General features: G+C 45.9%; 1 protein-coding gene across 1 annotated transcript in view; it reads left to right on the top strand.

Moving 5' to 3' along the window:
• GREB1L (GREB1 like retinoic acid receptor coactivator) overlaps positions 1–21508 on the top strand; it is a 115755-nt gene that overhangs the window by 62470 nt on the left and 31777 nt on the right. The window contains 1 exon segment of the mRNA XM_067546856.1: positions 21351–21466. Coding sequence (XP_067402957.1) covers positions 21351–21466 — 116 coding nt within the window.

The raw sequence follows: 21508 nt of genomic DNA, 5'->3' as shown, positions 1-21508 counted from the left end.
TATTGGAGAACTTCAGTAGCCGAGTCTGTTACGCCCACACATGCGCTGTCTCTCCTTGTGCCCTGCCACGAGGCTAGTCAGTGTGCGTGGGCTAACCAGCCTCAGTTCTTCTCAACAGCTCCTGGCTAGAGACGGAGCTATTCGCAGTCCATTGCGATCATTGCTCTATTTGCATTTCTATAGTTAGTTAACCTCTTAGTATACAGTACAGTTATAGTTTATTCTTGATCCCTTTTTTCTCTAAAAAACAAAAACAAACCAAAAAAAGTTCTGTTTTTCCTCATTTTTTCTTCCTCGTTGGGGACCTTTTCCCAAGCAGAGTGTGCCCGGTTCACTGGTCTTCAAGAAGTGCCTCACTTGCAAGAAGGCAATCCCAATTTGCAGATGAGCACTCCCAGTGCTTTTGCTGCCTCAGGAAAGGCCATATCCAGAAGAAATGTGATCTCTGCCAGCAGCTGTGGCCACAATCTCATAAGGACAGAGATCTCCAACAGAAGATTATCTTCATGGAAGCAGCTCTCAGGACCTGCACCACAAGTCACCTGGCAGACATGACTCTTCCCCACAGCCCTCTATATCTGAAGGCTGTGGGTCAAAGAAACAAACTGCTGACCCCTCTCACAAGTCATCTAAGAAAAGAGTGGAAGTCACCTAAGTGAACCACAAGATACCTGTAAGTGATCTCCATCTCGCTTGGTATATTTGGCACCAAGACCATCCCAGTCTGGTACCCATGGCTCACGGAAACTGACAGCTGATTCTGTTGATGTACCCATGGACCTAATGGGCCTGGGCACTGAGGGACAGGAGTAAGAACTTGAATAAAAAGGCGCTCCTGGTACAGGAGTCTACATTGGTACTGTCATCGAGGCCTCATCTGGCACTGGAGTGACTGGTATGGGAAAGATCCCCATCCCTCCTGGCACCGCCACGGGGCTGGTCGGTACCGGTGGAATTCCGGCACTCCAGGGACCTCTACATATTGGTTGTACTGAAGTCCCTGCTTCTCAGTACTGGGACATCTGCACCGAGCCTCTGCCTAGCATGGGAATCATCTCCGCTTCCATACCACTCCCCTGCTCTCTAGCAAGGGCTCAGACAGTGAACCAGAGGAGGTGGCATCACAGTACTCCTCTTAGGCTCCATATGGTACTCATTATCAATATGGTCCAAAAGTATATTCTTAGAAAACCCCACCACTGCCATCCTGGTACGGCCACCCGTGGCCACCACTGCCAGGCTCTATGTCACCACCACACCATGGCCCTATTGGGACCCTTGGGTGGCATATTGTGCCAGCATGCCTCTCAGGCATTGAGCTGTGCCTGAGAATCTTCGAGACACATCCCCTTGGCCGCAGCATTCAGAGCTTTGGATCCTTCATAAGACATCATAGAGGACCATGAGGGTGGAACCAAGGAAGAAGTGACTCTGAGGACTATATCCTCTTCCTCCCTGGATGAAGCCATTATGCCTTCTCTGCTATCTCTGGCAGACGACTTTCATCTCTTCCAGGATTTGGCAGAGAGAGTTGTAGGCATTCTCCAGGTACCACTGGAAGAAGTCAAGGATACTTACCATCACCTCCTTGACATCCTTCATTCATTCTGCTCCTCGGAGATCAACCTTCCTATTAATGAGGCCAACTGGTCTAAGTTGGCAAGAACAGTTTGGCAAATCCCCATGTCGGTAGCTCCTACTTGCGAGCGATCAGACAAAAAAAACCTATATCCAAGCTAAGGAATCTGAATTCCTCTTCTCCTCCCCGCTGCCCAACTTTGTTGTGGTGGATGCTATCAACTCCTGCCACCGGCAACACCAGATGAGGGCCACTCCCAATCATAAGGAGTGGAAGCACCTGGACCTTTTCGGAAGAAAGGGGTACTCCTCGGCCATGCTTCAATTCCATATCGCCAATTGCAAGGCCATCACAGCATAATACGATTACATAAATTATTCAAAACTGAATGATTTTATTGAACAACTGCCAGGGTCACATTGTGACCAATTTAAGGCCAGGAAGGCCAGTTAGTGGCAAAGACATCACTGCAATCTGCCCTCAACACACCTGACACAGTGGCGAGGTCCATCTCCACGGCGGTGATGATTCAGCGAATGTCATGGCTCCATCTGTTGGGTTTCCCAAAGGAGTACAGTCAATTGTTGAAGATCTCCCTTTTGAGGGCACAAAGCTCTTTTCTGAGAAGATTAATGTCTCCCTTCACATCCTGAAGGACTCCAGGGTTACTATCTGGTCACTGGTCATCTACATGCCAGGACAAAAGAGAAGGTTCGGTTCCCAGTCCTAGCATAGACCACACACCTCGATATCCGGCTCAACGCTACTATGAACAATAGAGAAAGAAAGGTAAATTTCCTAAGTGCAAACCATCTGGTCCACAATCTTCTTCATCCCAGTTCTCTACATCCAAACACCAGTTTTGGCAGGTTGGTTGAGGTGCCATTAGACTACTCCCCCGAATTGCTACAGCTATACAGTGCTATACACCCATTTGGCAACTGATTTGTCAGCATTCTGCAGTGCCTGGGAACACGTAACATCAGATTGATGGGTCCTAGAGATCATTTGAATTGAGTACGCCATCCATTTTACCTCCCCACCTTCTCCACAATACCCTTCCCTGTCCCTCTTCAGGAAACCTTCTCATGAGAGTTTACAATGACAAGAGGTAGGTCATCTTCTCCAGTTAGGAGCCATGGAACCAGTACCTCAACATCTACGAGGCAAAGGGTTCTACTCTATTTCCTAATACCCAAAAGGAAGAGAGTTTGGAAACCCATTCTAGACCTCAGAGCTCTCAACCAGTTTAAGACTCAAAAATTCAACATTAGTCACCTTATCGATGATTATTCCAGTGTTGGAACATGGAGACTGGTTTTCTGCCCTTGACCTTCAGGATGCCTCTTTTCATATCTCAATCCCACTGACTCACAGATGGTTTCTCAGATTCACTCTGGGACAAGACCACTCCTAATACAGGGTGCTTCCCGGGGGGCTATTATCGTCTCCAAGAATATTTTCCAAGGTTCTCTCAGTGGTGGCCATTCACTTGCGCTTTCAAGTGATCATGATTTACCCCATCTAAGCAATTGTCTCCTCCGAGCTTGGTTTCTCCAAGAGGCTCACTGAGTCACCAAAGCTGTGATGCATTTGTGTACAGAACAATGCTCAGAAATAAATCCTCACCCTGGTGCAGCACCTGAACAGTAAGCAGTGACCATAAGATGGTCAAGTTCAGGATCCTACCAAAAGGAAGAAAGGAGAGCAGCAGAATACAGACCCTAGACTTCAGAAAAGCAGACTTTGACTCCCTCAGGGAGATGATGGGCAGGATCCCTTGGGAGGCTAATATTAAGGGAAGAGGGGGGTCCAAGAGAGTTGGCTGTATTTTGAAAAAACCTTATTGAGAGCGCAGGAGCAAACCATCCTGATGTGCAGAAACAATAAAAAATATGGCAGCCAACCAGCTTGACTTAACAAAGAAATCTTTGGTGAGCTGAAACACAAAAAGGAAGCTTACAAGAAGTGGAAGCTTGGCCAAATGACTAGGGAGGAGTATACAAATACTGCTCAAGCATGCAGGAGTTATATCAGGAAGGCCAAAGCACAGTTGGAGTTGCAGCTAGCAAGGGACATGAAGGATAACAAGAAATGTTTCTACAGGTATGTTAGCAACAAGAAGAAGTCAGGAAAGTGGGGGTCCCTTACAGAATGGGGGAGGCAATCTAGTTACAGCTGATGTGGAAAAAGCTGAAGTACTCAATGCTTTTTTGGCTTCTGTCTTCGCAGAGAAGGTCAGCTCCCAGACTACTGCACTGGGGGGCACACAATGGGGAGGAGGTGAGCAGCCCTCAGTGCTGAAAGAACAGGTTCAGGACTATTTAGAAAAGCTGGACATGCACAAGTCCATGAGGCTCGATGCAGTGCATCCAAGGGTGCTGAGGGAGTTGGCTGAAACTCCATTATCTTTGAAAACTCATGGCGATCGGGGATGGTCCTGGACGATTGAAAAAAGACAAATATAGTGCCCATCTTTAAAAAAGGGAAGGAAGAGGATCCGAGGAGCTACAAACCAGTCAGCCTCACCTAAGTCCCCAGAAAAATCATGGAGCAGGTCCTCAAGGAATTCATTTCGAAGCACTTGGAGGAGAGAAAGGTGATCAGGAACAGTTCACATGGATTCACCCAAGGGCAAGTCATGCCTGATCAACTTGCTTGCCTTCTATGATGAGATGACTGGCTCTGTGGATGTGGGGAAAGTGGTGGACGTGATATACCTTGACTTTAGCAAAGCTTTTGATACAGTCTCCCTCAGTATTATCAGCAAGTTAAAGTATGGGTTGAATGAATGGACTATATAAGGTGGATAGAGAGCTGGCTAGATCATCGGGCTTAATGGGTAGTGATTAATGGCTCAATGTCTAGCTGGGAGCCGGTAACAAGCAGAGTGCCCCAGGGGTCAGTCCTGGGGCCGGTTTTGTTCAATATCTTCATTAATGATCTGGATGATGGGATAGTTTGCACCCTCAGCAAGTTGGGGGGAGTGGTAGATATGCTGGAGGGTAGGGATAGGATACAGAGTGACCTAGGCAAATGAGAGGATTGGCCAAAATAAATCTTGAGGTTCAGCATGGACAAGCGCGGAGTCTGCACTTAGGATGGAAGAATCCTATGCACTGCTACAGGCTGAGGACCGACTTGCTAGGCAGCAGTTCTGCAGAAGAGGACCTGGGGGTTACAGAGGACAAGAAGCTGGATATGAATCAACAGTGTGCTCTTGTTGCTAAGAAAGCTAACGGCACATTGGGCTGCATTAGTAGGAGCATTGCCAATAGATCAAGGGAAGTGATTATTCCCCTCTATTCAGCACTGGTGAGGCCACATCTGGAGTATTATGTCCAGTTTTGGGCCCTTTACTACAGAAAGGATATGGACAACTTGGAGAGAGTGCAGCAGAGGGCAATGAAAATAATTATTTTCTGGAGCACATGGCTTATGAGGAGAGGTTGAGTCGTATTTAGTCTGCAGAAGAGAAGAGTGAGAGAGGATTTGATAGCAGCCTTCAGCTACCTGAAGGGGAGTTCCAAAGAAGATGGAACTAGGCTGTTCTCAGTGGTGGCAGATGACAGAACAAGGAGCAATGGTCTCAAAGTGCAGTGGGGGAGGTCTAGGTTTGATACTAGGAAAAACTTTTTCACTAGGTGGGTGGTGAAGCACTGGAAAGGGCTATCTAGGGAAGTGGTGGAATCTCCATTCTTAGAGGTTTTTAAGGCCTGGCTTGATAAAGCCCTGGCTGGGATGATTTATTTGCGGTTGGTCCAGCTTTGAGCAGGGGGTTGGACTAGATGACCTCCTGAGGTCCCTTCTAACCCTAATCTTCTATACCCCAGCACAGACTCCTTTCTCTGGCTACACTCACCGAGACTGTTCAAAACAGACCACAAATATCAGCCAGACACTGCCTACAACTCTTGGGGCACATGACGGCAGACACAGTGGTAATACCATCCGCCAGGCTTCACGTGAGGTGCCTCCAGATGTGGTTAAGCATGGTTTACAGACCAAACGGGGACAGACTACGCAAACCATGTCACTACCTACCAGAATCAAGAATTCCTTAGACTGGTGGAGAGACCTAGCGAATGTTTGCAATGGGATCCCCATCTTGAAACCTGCGCCTCCCACCCCCAGTCATTGTTTCTCACCACCAACACATCACTCAGAGGATGGGGGGCATATCTAAACGGCCTTACTATACAGGGTAAATGGTCACACGCAGAGATATCCCTTCGCATCAACCTCCTTGAGCTAAGGGCAGTCAGGAATGCCTGCGCCCACTTTCTCCCATTGATGAAAAGCTCCCACACAAGAGTCCTAGCCAGCATGTTCAATGTAAATCAACAAGGGGAAGCTTGGTCACTCTCCCTTTGCGCAGAAGCGATGAGACTGTGGAACTGGTGTAACACCCACGATGTCACACTCTCAGCAGCCTATGTACTAGGCACACAGAACTCAACAGCGGACAGTCTCAGTCACAAATTCCCATATGACCACAAGTGGGAAAACTAGGCCCAGTAGTACTTCATGATCTATTAAGGTTGTGGGGGATGCTGACCACTTACCTGAAAAGAAATGTCCACAGTACTGCTCCAGAGCAGAGATAAGACAGCATTCCCTGGGCAATGCTCTCCTCCTTCCCTTGGGGCAGTGACCTTCTGTATGCCTTTCCTCCACTGTTGAAAGTCCTATTGAAAATAAAAAGAGAAGGAGCATATGTCATACTGATTGTTCCCACCTGGTGCCCTTACCTGCCAATTCCTGTCCAATCCACTCTGTATCTCCTCTCTCAGGACAGAAGATGCACCCTACATCCCAACCTGGGGATTCTTCGCCTCAAGGCATGGCTCCTTCATGGTTCTGACACCTAGAGAACTCCTGTTTGAAGGAGGTACAAGAAGTATTACTACTCAGAAGAAAATCCTTGACACTACCACATTACCTGCAAAAATGGTACAGGTTCTAGATTTGGTGTAGCCCCCAACAGATCTGCCCAACATCTGTGACTCTTCCACAGATCTTAGTCTATGTGCTGATCCTAAAAAGAACAGGACTATCTCTCAGCTCTCTGAGTCCACGAGGTGACTATAATAGCTTTCCAACAGCTAGTAGAGGAATACTCAATGCTATCACACCTGACCACTAGAAGATTCCTCAGAAGGGTGTAGTAAATCTTTTCCCACAACTCTGATTCCCTACCCCCATCAGGGACCTAAATCTAGCACTGAAAGATCTGACCAGGTCCTCCTTTCTAACCTATGACCACGTGTTTGCTTACATACTTCTCTATGGAAACAACCTTCCTCATAGTGATTACTTTTGTCAGGAGAATAGGAGAAATGGCAGCCCTGATGGCATATCCCTGTTATATGGTGTGCTTTCAGGACAAGTTTACCCTAAGGTAAGCTTCCTATTTCACATGAACCAGTTGGTTCATCTTCCAACCTTCTATCCCAAGCCTCACCAAGACAACAGGGAGACTATACTACATATTTGAGATGTCAGGAGAGCCCTAGCCTTCTACCTGGATAGGATGAAGGCCTTTAGGAAGTCTCCTAAGCTTTTTCTCTCCATTCCAGAAAGATCCAAGGGATCAGCAATATAAGCCCAAAGATTTTCCAAGTGGGTCTTGAACAGACAATGTTGCCAGGCTCTCGCAATATGACCCCACCAGACTGTATTCATACACACTCCACAAGATCGATCTCATCTGTCACCTTCTTCAAGACTGTCCCTAGCTTAGGGATCTATAGAGCGATGACATGGGTGTCAGTCCCCACTTTTGCAAAACATTGTGAGCTCACAGGGGACTCTGCCTCCAATACCATCTTTGGCTCCACAGTACTGTCACCTGTAACTGAACCGACTCCAAAGTCCCAACCCTGAGAGGGATACTGCTTGGGAGTCACCTACAGAGGAGCATCCATAGGGGGACTACTCGAAGAAGAACTTACTCACCTTGTACAGTAACGATGGTTCTTCGAGATGTGTGTCCCTATGGGTGTCAACAACCCACCCTCTTTCCCTGTACTTCGGAGTTCTTGTCAATGACTGTTGTAGAGAAGGAACTGAGGCTGGTTAGCCCACGCGTGCTGACTAGCCTCGTGGCGGGGCATGAAGAGAGGCAGCACATGTGCGGGCCCAACGGACTCTGCTACCAAAGTTTTCCGATTAGCAGTACAGGGACACAAGCACACTGATAGTGGAGCACCCATAAGGACATACATCTCAAAGAACAATTGTCATTGCACAAGGCGAGTAACTTCTTCTTTATGGACATGTGTATTAGTTCTTGCATAGAAAACGGGAATATTTAATATAGCTCTTTCTGTCTGGGTGTAGGATACTTTTGATCTTCATCAATCATTTTAAGCTGTTGTTGGTCCTGGAAGTAAAATATAGCATGTATTCTAACTTCTCCAAGTTGAATAATAACATGGAACAATCTTTTTCATTAAAAACCAAATAGGTTACTTCCTTGATTCTCCAAAAGCAGAGCTTAAATCCCACCAGGTGAACTAATTCTGCATTGGTCCATTTATCTGTCATCTACTTTGTCCCTCTAACTGTTGTGTATCCTGCCTATAGCTGATAAAATATTCTGATAGGCATAGAATTAGTTCTTTTCTCAATCCATTGTGTGGCAAAGGCCTCTTCTTTGCAACTTGATGTACACAACACTAAAAACTTTGGTTAGGACCTTGATTTCTTTAGCTATTATTATTTAGCCTTGATTTCTTTAGTATTTGCAAATGCATGATTATTAGCATGCAAATTAGCAAAGTCTATCTCCCATACTGACTTTACCACCCATAGTGAAACAACTGGAGACTGTGACTACCTTGTATAAAATTGAAGGTATAAGAGTGAAAATGAATTTCTTGGGTTATCTGGCTTGAGTTCCTGCTTTAAGGTCAAAGGTGGTTCTTCTGATTTGTTTTATGTTGCAAGACATGCAGTGATACACAGCCATATACAACTGGATTCTAAGGGCCATATTTGCATTGTGGCCAAGCCACTCTTGGCACAGAAGAGAAACAGGGAGTAAAGGTGGCTTTAAATACTGAGGACCTGTCTACACTACAAAGTTAAGTCAGCTTATTTTAAGTCGGCATCCAGCCACTGCAGTAATTAAGTGGGGTGGGTATGCTCATTGTGTGCGTCGAGTGCATCCTCACTAGCAGTACTTTCATCGATACACAGAGCAATGCACCGTGGGCAGCTATCCCACAGTGCAACTAGCTGCAGGGGTTTTTGGGAAGGGCTTGCAAAGCTTCATGGGACCAAAACATTATCGCTGGGGGGAAAGGGAACGTTGGCTTCAGCCTCCTATGATGCAGTTTCCTCCCTCCCTCCCCTCATATCAAATGCAAACAACCCATACTTTTTTGCGCCTTTTTTGTTTTGTTTTGTTTTTTGAAAGTCTGGCTTAGCTGTGCATACGTGAGCATCACAGGCACCTCGCGCCTTATCCTGCAGTATTTCCAGTGCTGAGATAGGAACTGCTGCGTGGAACATTGTGATGTCATTCAAGCAGCCCTGCTGCAAGCCATAGACCGAAACAATTCCTGGTTGCTACTGGCAGCTGCACAGAAGCTGAACACAGTGGAGCACCATTTCTGGGAACAAGCACTGACTGGTGGGACTGCATCATTATGCAGTTATGGGATAACGAGCAGTGGCTGCAGAACTTTCGAATGCGGAAGGCCACTTTCCAGGAACCTTGTGCAGAGTTTTCTCCAACCCTGAAGCACAGCAACACTAAAATGAGGGCTGCCCTGACAGTGGAGAAGTGAGTGGCAATTGCTCTGTAGACTGCTACCGGTCAGTGGGGAATCAATTTGGAATTGGTAAATCCACCATGAGAACTGTTGTGGTTCAAGTATGCAGACCATTAATCGACTTCTGCTGAGAAGCACAGTGACTCTGGACAATGTGCAGGACATAGTGGATGGTTTTGCCACGATGGGATTTCGTAACTGCAGTAAGGCGATAGATGGTACGCATATCTCTGTCTTGGCATCAGACCACCTTCCAAAGAGTACATAAACTGAAAGGGACACTTTTCAATGTTATCGCAAGTGCTGGTGGATCACAGGGGGTGTTTCACTGACATCAACATGGGATGGTCAGGAAAGGTGCATAACATGCATCTTTAGGAACACAGGTCTGTTCAGAAAGCTGCAGTCAGGAACTTTCCTTCCAGATCACAAAATAACCATTGATGATGATGAAATGTCAGTAGTGATCTTGGGAGACCTAGCCTATCCCTTGTTCCCATGGCTCTGGAAACTGTACACTGGCCACCTGGACAGCAGTGAGGAGCGGTTCAACAATAGGCTGAACAAGTGCAGAATGGTGGCGGAATGTGCCTTTGGACTTTGAAAGGGTCTCGGGCACAGTTTGCTTACTAGGTTAGACCTCCGTGAAAGCAATATCCCCGTTGCTATCGCTGCCTGCTGTGTGCTCCATAATATCTGTGAGGCAAAGGGAAAGAAGTCTTTGCAGGGATGGGGCACTGAGGCTGATAAGTTGGCACCTAATTTTGAGCAGCCAGATAACAGGGTAATAAGGAGAGCCCAGCGAGGAGTTCTGCGTCTCTGGGAGGCTTTGAAACGAGCCACAATACTGTGTGCTGCTTATCTGCTTTGTGCTTTCCCATACCATGCTCTCCAGTGCATCAGTTTCCCTGCATCTCCCCATGACTGGAATAAATAATGAATATTTCATTTGTGGAACGTTGACTTTTATTGCACAAACATAAGGAATCTGAAAGAACAGGAAAATAATTTAACCTTGGGCAAAATTGGGAGGGGAGAAACAAGCTTGTCTGTGAAAGCACAGAAGTCTTACCTATCAAAGATCTTGGAATGGCCACCTTTTGTTCTTAATACCCTCCCCCGGTGTTGAGTGGAAGGGGATATTGCATCTTCCCCCCCACTGCCTCCTGGAACTTTTTGGGGAGGGGGGATTGGGAACGCGGCAATGTTTGCAGGCTGTTCTGCAGGGGCCACAGAGGGACTTTAGCCTCAAGCTGTTTTTCTTGACGCTCAACCAGATGCCTCAACATGTCTGATTGGTCCTTCATAATTGCAGCATCTCAGCCTGCATAGCACGCTCATGCTCCTGGGCTGCTCTCTTGCTCTCCCATGTCCATGTCTAATTTTTGAGACAACGAAATCCTCTGGGCTTTTAGCGGCATATCAGCTATCCCAGAGGCATTCATTATCTCATTGAGCATGTCATCACACATTCTCTTTTTCCACCTTCTAATCTGTGAAAGCCTCTCCACTGTTGTGGAGGATGTCCTGAAGGCCAAGTTTTCCATTGTAAGTCATGCAAAGCACAAGGCAATCATTGTCAGTGCATACACTTATTACACTCAAGTGCAAGCCAGAACATAATCAGAATCCCTAGCTGTTCAATGAACCGGTTTTCTGTTCCAGCTATGGTGAGTATGGCCCAGTGGCATGGGCGACGGGCCTTGTGCCGTAACTTGTGGGCAGCCCGCATTGGGAGCACAGGTGGACAAGTGGACAGTGCCCCCCTCCAGCAACATGGATGTTGCTTTGAGACCAGGGATCAGCATTAAGCCTCCCAAATTCCGGTCTTTGTCTGAGGCGACTCCGGGAGGGGAGCCGGGGGGTTTGTGGCCATGAGAATTTGCGGCCCCTTCCCTTAATGCTGCTGGTAGTAGTCACCCTGGATTTGCAGATTCTGAGGTCAGCCCTAATCCCTGCCAACCAAATCACTGGCATGTTAGGGAAACCATGGTTGAGGGACCTGGAAATCGCTGTGGGTGGGGGATCACATGCTTTGTTTGCTGTCTGAGCACTTGTAATGAAAATTTCCACCGCCTCCCCTGGGAGGCCCTATGTGATATTAGTCTCCTGAGGGTAACAGAGGTGGCAAGAGAGCAGATGTTGCAGGCATCTGGGTACAGACCTGGTCCTTATGCTGCTATGCTGTGTACTGCAATGATGCCAGCTGAGTTAATACTAGAGTGGTGTGTGAAAGTGTCCTACCGTGGTGGAAGAAATAAGGTAGCCCTCTCCAGAAACCTTCTGCAAAGGATTGCAGAGTACGTCCATAAAAGTTTCCTGGAGAACTCCATGGAGGATTCTCAGGCCATCCCTGTGTACATAAACAGTCTGTGTAGCTGGAGCGGCCACTAGGAAGCGGATACCCACTGCACCTTACTGTTTCTTCATATTACACATAAAATGTGAGTGTGTGTAACTCCTACAGTTTGATTGGCATTGCATACTCACCAGAGATGCCTTCCCTGGCATCACGGTCGGCCACCATGCTGTCCTGTGACCGGCTGGACAGATCCGGGGTTAAAAATAGCTCCTGGGTCTCAGGGAGAATGGATCTCCCACTCGCCTGTCTCCCATTCTCCTCCTCTTCCTTGTCCAGAATGTCCTCCTCGTGTTGTCTGAGGTGGCCCAGGACTCAGACTCCTGGGAGGTATCCATGCTGTGTTTAGGGGAAGTGGTGGGGTCACCACCGAAAATCGCATGCAGCTCATTTTAGAAGTGCCGTGTCCGTGGTTTAGAACCAGAACAACTAATCACCTTCCTCGTCTTCTGGTATGCCTGCTGAAGTTCCTTGATTTTTCCACGCACTGTTGCATGTCCCTGGTGTAGCCCTTCCTCCCCCTGCCATGCTCCTTGTGTTCATTTCATAGATGTCTACCTTTCTATGGCTGGATCGGAGCTGTGCCTGCACAGACTCATCTCCCCACAGACTGATAAGATCCACCACCTCCTGTGTACTCCAGGTTGGAGTGTGTTTGGGGCGTTGAGTTGCCGTGATCAGCTGAACCAGTGAGCTCTCTATGCTGATCAAACAGCAAATAGGAATTCAAAATTTCCCAGGGCTTTGACAGGGGAAGGACTGTTTCCTGTGTACCTGACTGCTGTGCAGTGGAGTTGAAAACAATCTCCAGAGCGGTCACAGTGGAGCATTGTGGGACACCTCCCGGAGGCCAATTCAGTCGACTTAACACAACGCTGCATCTACACTGCCTCTCCGTTAACCTATCAACATTGAATTAAGCGCTAAGCCTCTAGCAGCAATAGAGTATTTAAGTCGATGTTAGAGGTGAGTTAGGCAGCTTCCATTGACCTAAGTTTGTAGTGTAGACCAGGCCTAAGACTGCTTTAACCTGTGCCAGGCTGCAAACAGCTTCCCTGAGGAGCTATTCTAGAGACAAAAATAGTTGAAGTGCAGTTGGTGCCGGTTGCAACCCTTACTTTTCACAACATATTCCCAGCAGCTGCAATGGGGACAATGTAGAGCTGCTTTGGTATCTGTGTCATCCAGGAACCACTCTTATGCTGGGGTATTTCCTAGGGGCTGGTTGTACCCCCTTTAAAGTCCTGTAATAACAATCCTACACAATGCTGTGCCATGGGAATTCTCCACTGGTGCTTTGCCATTTATTTATAGCCCCTGTGCACCACAGTGGCACACAGGCTTCAGTAGGAAATAGAATCAAAACTGATAATGTGGCAACTGATGCTTTGGGAATCCTTGTAGCTGTATCACACTGAGTGGAGAACTGTAGTCGAGTGGGGAATAAAAAGACCAGGCTTGAGAGCCTCCAGATGACTTTCTCACCTTTCTCCCACATGGCAGAAAACAAAATGTCTCTTGAAGCCAACCAAATTTCAGGGCCTCGAATTCGTTTTCTTATTTCATGTCAGATGGATTGGAAAACCCAATACCTGCACGGAAGCGTGCACATGAGGGCAGTAAACATGCACTACCTCCTCCTGCTCCCAAACCACTAATTCTGATTCATTCCAAACTTTAAGGATATATCTATACAGCAAAAAAACCTCACAGCTGGCACATGCCAGCTGACTCGGGCTTGCAGGGCTGCTTCTTTGCTGTGTTTGGGCTGAGGCTCCAGCTGGAGCTCTGGGACCTTCCCACTTCACAAGGTCCTAGAGGCTGGGCTCCAGCCTGAGCCCAGACATCAACACAATAGTGAAATGGCCTTACAGCCTGATCCCCCGTGAGCCGGAGTTAGCTGGCATGGGCCAGCCGCAGGTGACTAGTTGCTATGCACACATAACCTGCCTTGGCTGGGGATATGGGAGATTGTGGGTATCTCCCTGCTCCCCCTCCCCCGTGCTGTATCCCCCATGTGTATGAACACTCAGGGCTCCTGATTACGTCTCATCCACAGCCATGCTTTGCTGCCCCTCCCCCACTTTCCTCCCACACAAACTTATCCATTATTGCAGTTGGTGTAAAATCAAACATATATGAGGGTTTTCTCTATGTTCCCTCCCAAACTCTAGCTGGTATTTGGGGTGGGGGTGGGGCCAAGAACAGGGGAGAAGAGAAATTGGAGAAAGTTCCCCTAGGGTGTGTGTATTCGCGCTTTCACAATATCTCACTCATTTCTGTCCAAGGGGAGGGAGGATTCCGTCTGTTGGGAGTCCTGAATTAACAGTGGAGAAGAGTGCTTTCTTTATTTCGTTCCTGAGGAGAGCTGTACATTCAGGGATCAGAGGGGTCATCTCTTTGGCGTCAGTATGTACGCTGTTTCTCACCAGTCATCTTCCCTATGGTAGTGATAAGCTGTGCAGATGTGTTGGGTGACTATCAAATGTAATGATTAGTATTCCTAGGGCACAGCTCTGTGGGTCTACTTGCCCCTCCCCACACATACGCACTTTGTTTTAAACCAGGAGCAGCAAAATTGCAGTTAAAATCTATATTAGTTACCTCATTGCTCATAGTTTTTCTGTATTTGGGGTAGGGACAGCTGCTTGGGACGCTGTCCCCAGTAAGAGCTGCCACTTCTTTGTGTGCTTGTCCCCTGTGTATTTCACTGTGAGTACACATGCACACCAGGCACCCGAGATGGGAAATTTTTTCAGCAGTGTCCATTGGGCCACGCCTGAATCATTTGCCTCTTTGTTTTCTGATCTAAGGGCATAAGGGGCAGTGTGGTGCAAAGCGAGCCCCTCTCCAGTTCCTTCTTACCACAGCATGGTCTGAGAAGGAAATTCTCCAGTGTCCTTGAAGCTACTTCGTCTCTCTGAACCTGTAAATGTTACAAATATATCATTTTAGATAATTTCTCCTGGCAGCTCATTTTCTTTCAGTTTTCCCTACCTAGATGACTGGCTACGAACAGGAAACTCCTACCAAGAGATGCTGTCAGCAACAAAGGACCTGATCAACCTACTGCAGTTGCTAGGACTTTGCATAAACACTGAAAAGTCCACTTTGATGCCAATCTAGTCCAAAGATTTTATAGGAGCGACCATGGACTCGATCGCACCCAAGGCATTCCTTGCACAGAGCATGTTCCAGGCTATCAAACAACTTGCCACAGAACTCAGACAGAGCTCTCAGATGCAGATCTGCTCCTTTCTCATCTTCCTGGATGATATGGTGTCACATACTTCCGTTAACCCCATTCGTGAGACTACATCTTCACTGTCTACAGGCCTGGCTTCACTCAGTCTACTCACCAGCCACAGACAGTATGAACAAATTAAACATCCTTCCTCAAGAGATGAGGGCCTGCCTGACTTGGCTGGAGAACAAGAGCCAATTGTGTAGGGAGTCTGTGACATTCTGCAGGGTGTAACCTGAACTGCTGAGCTGCTGTGTCCCTTTAGCTCTCCAGCCTGGGATGTTTTGCTAGTGAACAACAAACCTCTGCTGGTCCTGATCACTCACAGCCACCATCATGCATAGTCACTCCAAGCTGAGTACATGAAGTGCCCAGCCATCCATGAATAAATACAGGGTGACACCGCATACCCCTGAGTCCCAGCCTTGCCACCCCAGAAATGTGCATCTTGTACTGTTCACTAGCCCACTGGACTGTACAAGCTCATAAATTAGTTTCGTCATTCCAACAAAGGGTAATCAATATGCCTCAGCCCCTTTGACTGGAGTAGAGACTTCCCAAACACTTTAAACATACACACCGGTTTAGATAAAACAATAAAACACGTTTTTATTAACTAGAGAAAGATAGATTTTTAGTGATTATAAGTGATGAGGCATATAAATCAGAGTTGGTTACAAAAGAAAAAGATAAACATGCAAGTTAATTCCTAAACTTTACCAAGACTAATAAGGAAAAAGGTTTCTGTCACCCAAAAGCTTACAGCAATTCATGCTAACTGGAAAAGCCTTCCAGCTAGGATCCCTCCCCGATTCCAAAAGCTTTCTTTGTTTTTTCAAGCGTTGTAGGTGCCATGAGCAGAGATTTGGGGGTGGGGAGGAAGGAAAGGTGGTGGTGGTTATTTTATATCCTCCTTCTCTCTCTGAGGATTACCCCTTGCTGTGGTCTAGACAAAACAGTACCCTGTTTACGTGAGGTTTGTAACGTCTTGTAAATTTCTTTGTTTATAGTCTCCACTGCTATCAAATGGTTGCTTCAGAAGTTAATAGTTTTCCAACACCTGCGGTCAGTTCTTTTGTCATCTCTGAGGAGCTTGTCTGTGAGCATTCCCCAAAACTACAGCATATTTTAGTAACATCATATAGTAAAACCTCATAGCTCCATATGTAATGTTGATACACATGTTTTAACAGGACAATGATGTTCAATAGATTGAGTTTTCAAATGATACCTCACAAGGCATGCTTCGTACAAAATGTGTCCTAACCATATAAAAGTGGTGAACGTGTGGGGTTACAGGGTGTCACAGAGTTCCATTCTCTCCAGCCTTACTATAGACGACTCTCATCATGGACGCCTCCTTGTTTGGCTGGGGTGCACACCTGGCTGAATATATAGGACAAGCATATGGTCAGCAAAAGAAGCCAAAATGCAAATAAACCAGCTTGAACTGAGAGCAGTCCGGGAGGCTTCCAAACAGTTTCTCCCCCTCATACAGGCTCACCACAGTATTCTATATAACCAAGCAGGGAGAAGTAATCCACCCCTCTCTGTATAGATGACGTAAAACTATGGAACTGGTGTATTCAACATAAGAGAACTCTGTCAGCAGTGCACATACTGGGAGTACACAATGCCCAAGGGCAGAGCCACAGAAGGTGCTTCTCCCAGGATCACAAGTGGGAGCTTCACAACTCAGGAATACAGACAGTGTTCCATCTTTGGGGTCCCTTTCCTGAGACCTCTTTTGCTTCCCACAAGAACATAATGTGTGAATCACTTCTCTAGGAGGGCCATTGGTCAGAACTTAATGAGAGACGCTCTTCTGGTTCCTTGGTTAGACAATTAATGTACCTCTTTCCTCCCATCCCCTTTTTGTTTCAAATCCTGAAGAAAATCTGGCAAGATAAGGCGTGGGTCATACTGATCGCTCCCAAGTGGCCCAGTAATGCTGATTTGCCAACCCCCTCACTTGTTGGCTCATCCGCACATCACCTTTCAGATCTTCCCAGACCTATTGGTGCAACACAAAGGCAGAATCAAGCAATCCAATCCAGACTCAATACAACTGACAGCCTGTTTAGATGGGCATCAAGCCTTGAAGAGTATATGCTTGTGAGATGTCTAGGCTATTCTCAACAGTAGTAGAAAATGTTGTGCAGCCAAGTGGAAATGATTTTCTATCAGGGCTCATAACTACCACCCTTCTCCAGCATAATCAGACATCTCTGCTATCGTGGACTATGTTCTATCCCTAAGACCATAGGACTCCCTCTCAGCTCAATACGTGTTTACTTGGCAGCTATCAGCGCTGATCGGTAACTGCTCCATTTTTGCCCATCCTGTAATGATCCACTTCCTCTAAGGCTTTCTTCAGACATTTCCGCCTATAAGCAAAACAACCTCCAACACGGGACCTTAATCTCGTTTTGTCAGTGCTCACAAAACTCTGAACCATTGGCAACTTGTTTGCTATACCATCTCTCCATGAAAGTGACCTTTTTAATAGCCACTGTGCAGAACTAGGCGCCCTTATGGCAGATCCACCATATGTAGTCTTATACAAAAATAATGTTATCTTGTGACTATATCCAAAATTTATGCCCAAAGTCATTTTGGACATTCTCCTCAATCAAACCATTAACTTACCTACCTTCTTTCTAAAATGACACATTTCTAATTAAGACAGATGTCTACATTCCCTGGGTGTTTGCACAGCAGTGGCTTTCTGTCTGCAGTAAGCAAAACCATTCAGGTAATTACCAAGGTTATTCGTTACATTCACAGAACAGATGAGAGTAGGAGCTGTATCATCCCAAAAGCTCTCTAAATGGATCTCCAGATGCATCCTGCTGTGCTGTGAGCAAGCAGCCAATAGCAGCTAACCACCAGATCTGAGAGCTCACTCTGCCAGAGCCTGGACAGCTTCAACAGCCTCCTTGAAAGATGTTCCCATTGGCAAAATATGCAAAGCTACTACATGGAACTTAATACAGACCTTTTCCAGACATTATGCCATGGTTTAGGCGTGTCTTGATACTGTTGTGCTCCAGTTGTCTGTTTCTCACTTATCCTTTCACCCACCTCCACAATAGATACTGCTCATTGGTCACCCAGAGTGGAACACATACCGGGACCAGCACTTGAAGAAGAAAAGGATATTACTCACCTGATCCGTAATCAGAGTTCTTTGAGATGTGTGGTCCCTGTCTGTATTTTACTACCCGCCCTCCTTCCCCTCTGCTTCAGATCACAACTTGATTTGCGGTAAAGAAGAAACTGGAGAGGCAATGGGTGTGCAATGCCCTTTATGTCCCCAGATCAGAGCATGAGGAGGCGGGTGGAACGGGTGCGGATGAATGAACGCTGCTGAAAAAAAATTCCAATCTCAGGCACATGGAGCACATGCGTACCCACAGTGGAGTACAGATAGGGACCATGCATGTTAAGGAACAGGTAAGTAACCTCCCTTTTGTTGATGGATGGGAGAGCAGCTTTGGGATATCAGATTCCCTCCTTTAAGAACTATGAGTGAAATCCTGGCCTCATCAAAGTCCATAAGAGCTTTGCCATTGACTTCATTGGGACCCGGAAGGGCCAGTTCGTGGAGTAGCTTTTAGTGCCATCAGCTGGAGGGTCTTGTTAACTCTGCCCCTCCCTAAGCATCAAGATAGCAGTGCTTAGCACCACAGTACAGTATCGGCAGTAGCTGTTTGCTGGTGATTTGGTGCTACCCTTGTTAATACTTAATTATTATATCACTTTTCAGTCCTAGCTGCAGTGACTTGGTCTTCTCTTTGGTTCCTCACCCTGGAAGGAAACAAAACAAACCCCAAATAGATAAACCCATTGGATTAGATCTTGTCTGTGAGATTTTTAAGGCAGAAGGTGTTGTATTCCTTTCCCTGGTCCCAGTTGCAAGTGCTCTTTCCTGCACTTTCTCGGAAACCTCCAAATTTGGTTATGTACTACAGGGTAATATATCACCTTACTCTGTACATCTGTGAATCCTGTTGAACAGAACAGTTCTAACTGACCTCATACAGTGAGGTGGATAGGTAGTCAGAACAATCTGTATTGTTTCCAAAAATGTGCTGCACTGAGGGTGCAGAAAGCAGCAGGCTGAGGGGATAGGAAAAGGAAATAGAACTAAAGTAGAAGAGATGTGCTACCCCTGACCCTGAAGGAAAAAAAGTAGTCATAGGTTTTCCACAGAGGAAAATTTTAAAAAGCAGGACATCATACTGAGTCATTGATTGGCTATTGAGTGTTTCCTTTTTAAGCCTGTTCTTTTTGCCTGAGAAGAAATGACTCATAATACATGACATTTGCAAAGGAAGAGAGAGAGAGAGTGAATGTCATAGACAGAAGAAGAATAAAAAAAAAAGTTGAGGAAAATGTCACTGAAAAGTTCTTCCTCGCTGTATGCGTTTTCCTCAGAGCTTACATAAAACTAGGTGCTTTCTGAAGATGCATCTGTTCAAGTTAATATCAGCCTTGCAGATTTCTGCCAGCCCACTAGTTCTAGGAGAGTAACTTTTTTTTTAATGAGCAATTACAATATCATTAGGTTGACTGTTTTGTTGTTGTTCGTTAATCATTTCCTCATGGTTCAGTCAGTGAAATAGATTTGGTGCCTCAACTGGTAAACTTTCACGACAGATTTGCAAGGCTAAATTACAGGAATCTCATTCAGAGCTGATTCTTGTCCATCATTAAGGAGAGGCAGGAAATACTTTAATATTCAGCAGTATTAATAAGTATTGATTCTAAAAGCATCAAAGCTTAATTTTGATTTGAGCTTCCACAGTGAGAGAGACCACCATCTTTAAAATCACCCAGAATAGAAAATTTTGAATCTCCAACTGGTATATATGATGAAAACACACATTGGTGTAGAGATTCCTAGCTGATAACCTAGTCTGATTGGTCAGTGATCTAAATGACCTATGTTGTCAGTTTTCCCAAATGTTTCCCTTTGCATATTGGCAGTAGTAGTTAGATTTTAGCCTTTGCTTTTGCACTTAGACGTAATGTGATTTCAGCATTTGCAGAGGTGGAATGGTTGTCTTTCTCTTTTAGTTAAAGCAGTTGCCTTTGACTTGTAATAAATAGGTGCTGAAATTAGTATTCCTTGTGTGCATATTTTTTTTAAATAGCGATTTCATTCCTTATGTATCAGCACATCTCACCCAAGATAGCTTTGTACGTGAGCAAACAGCGTCACTCGTGTAAATACTACTTGGGAACTAATATCTATAAACTTTTGTTGTAGAACTTTAGAAAAAATCTTTTTTGGTGGTGGTACAGTGGATTTCTCCTCCTCTCTGGATAATAATATACACCCACTAGATAATAAAAACTTTATGGTACGTCTTACTTTCAGCTTGGCTTCATTTAACAGTTGTTTTAAAGCTCTAAAGCCTATATGGCCACATCCTGCCTCCATCCTCAACGGGTTCAGGATGTTGTGGAGCCAATAAGATTCTGCTGCATCAGGTGAAGCAAGGCCCTGGGAGACTGCACCCAACACACATAACAGAACTGTGCTCTGCAGGGGTCATTGTGCCCCATTGTACAAGGGATTGGGGGATAAGTGGAGTTGGCACTGAAACTATCAGCCATTCTGCTATGTGGAAGGAGAATGTGAAGCACAAGGGGCTTAGCCACAGAGTGGGCCACATGTGAGGATTCCTTGCCCCATAGCATCCAGAATTTGCCTCTTAGGGCTGGTCTACACTGGAAACCAAATGCTAACCTAGCCCATGGTGTAGACAGTGCTAGGCTGACAGAAGAATTTTTTGTTGACCTAGGTACCACATCTCACAGCAGTCGATTACTTATGCCTGTGGGAGAACACCTTCCATCACTGTAGGTAGTGTCCACGCTGAAGCACTGGAGTGGCCTTTAGTGTGAAAGCCTTTAGTGTACTTATATTCCCTTAAGTAGAAGAGTAAAGCAATAATGGAAGGAGATCTTAATCCTTTTTCATACAATAGGGGAAATTATTCCCCTTGGCCGTAAACTGCTTTCAGACAAGTTTGTCTGTTCAAACTGGAACTCTGCAGGTTATGTTCAAACAGGAAATCTACAGGTTACAAGCTTATGTCTGTTCAAACAGGAAATCTAATCAGATGTTAACTGTAGGTGTGCTGATTTACTGACAGATGCCACACCCAGGTTTACAGTACCAATGCAATAACATGCACTTTGTTATGCTTGTATTGCTTGGCTAGCAGTTGGCTACCAGGCAAAATGCACAATTGCCCTTAGCTTGTTCTCCTGTTGGATGTTGAATAATGTGCAGAGAACAAAAGTAGGATGTAAGGAACTGGATTAAAATTAAAAAATGAAACCCAAACTTGATTTAATATTCTTTTTTTGCAGGCTTGGAGGGGAAATGAACAGGAGGACTGGGTCCCTCGTACCTATCAGGATTTAGAAGGCCTGCCTTGTATTGTTATCCTGACTGGCAAGGACACCCTAGGAGAAACTTTTCCCAGGTACTATTTGAACAGTTGTACAATGCATATGTCTGAAAAACA

The sequence above is a fragment of the Emydura macquarii genome, unplaced genomic scaffold, assembly GCF_026122565.2.
Source record: "Emydura macquarii macquarii isolate MOO-44397 ecotype Brisbane River unplaced genomic scaffold, CSIRO-AGI_Emac_v2 contig_212, whole genome shotgun sequence".
NCBI lineage: Eukaryota > Metazoa > Chordata > Testudines > Chelidae > Emydura > Emydura macquarii.
Note: the sequence above shows the minus strand (reverse complement) of the source record. Positions and strands in the feature narration are given on the sequence as shown.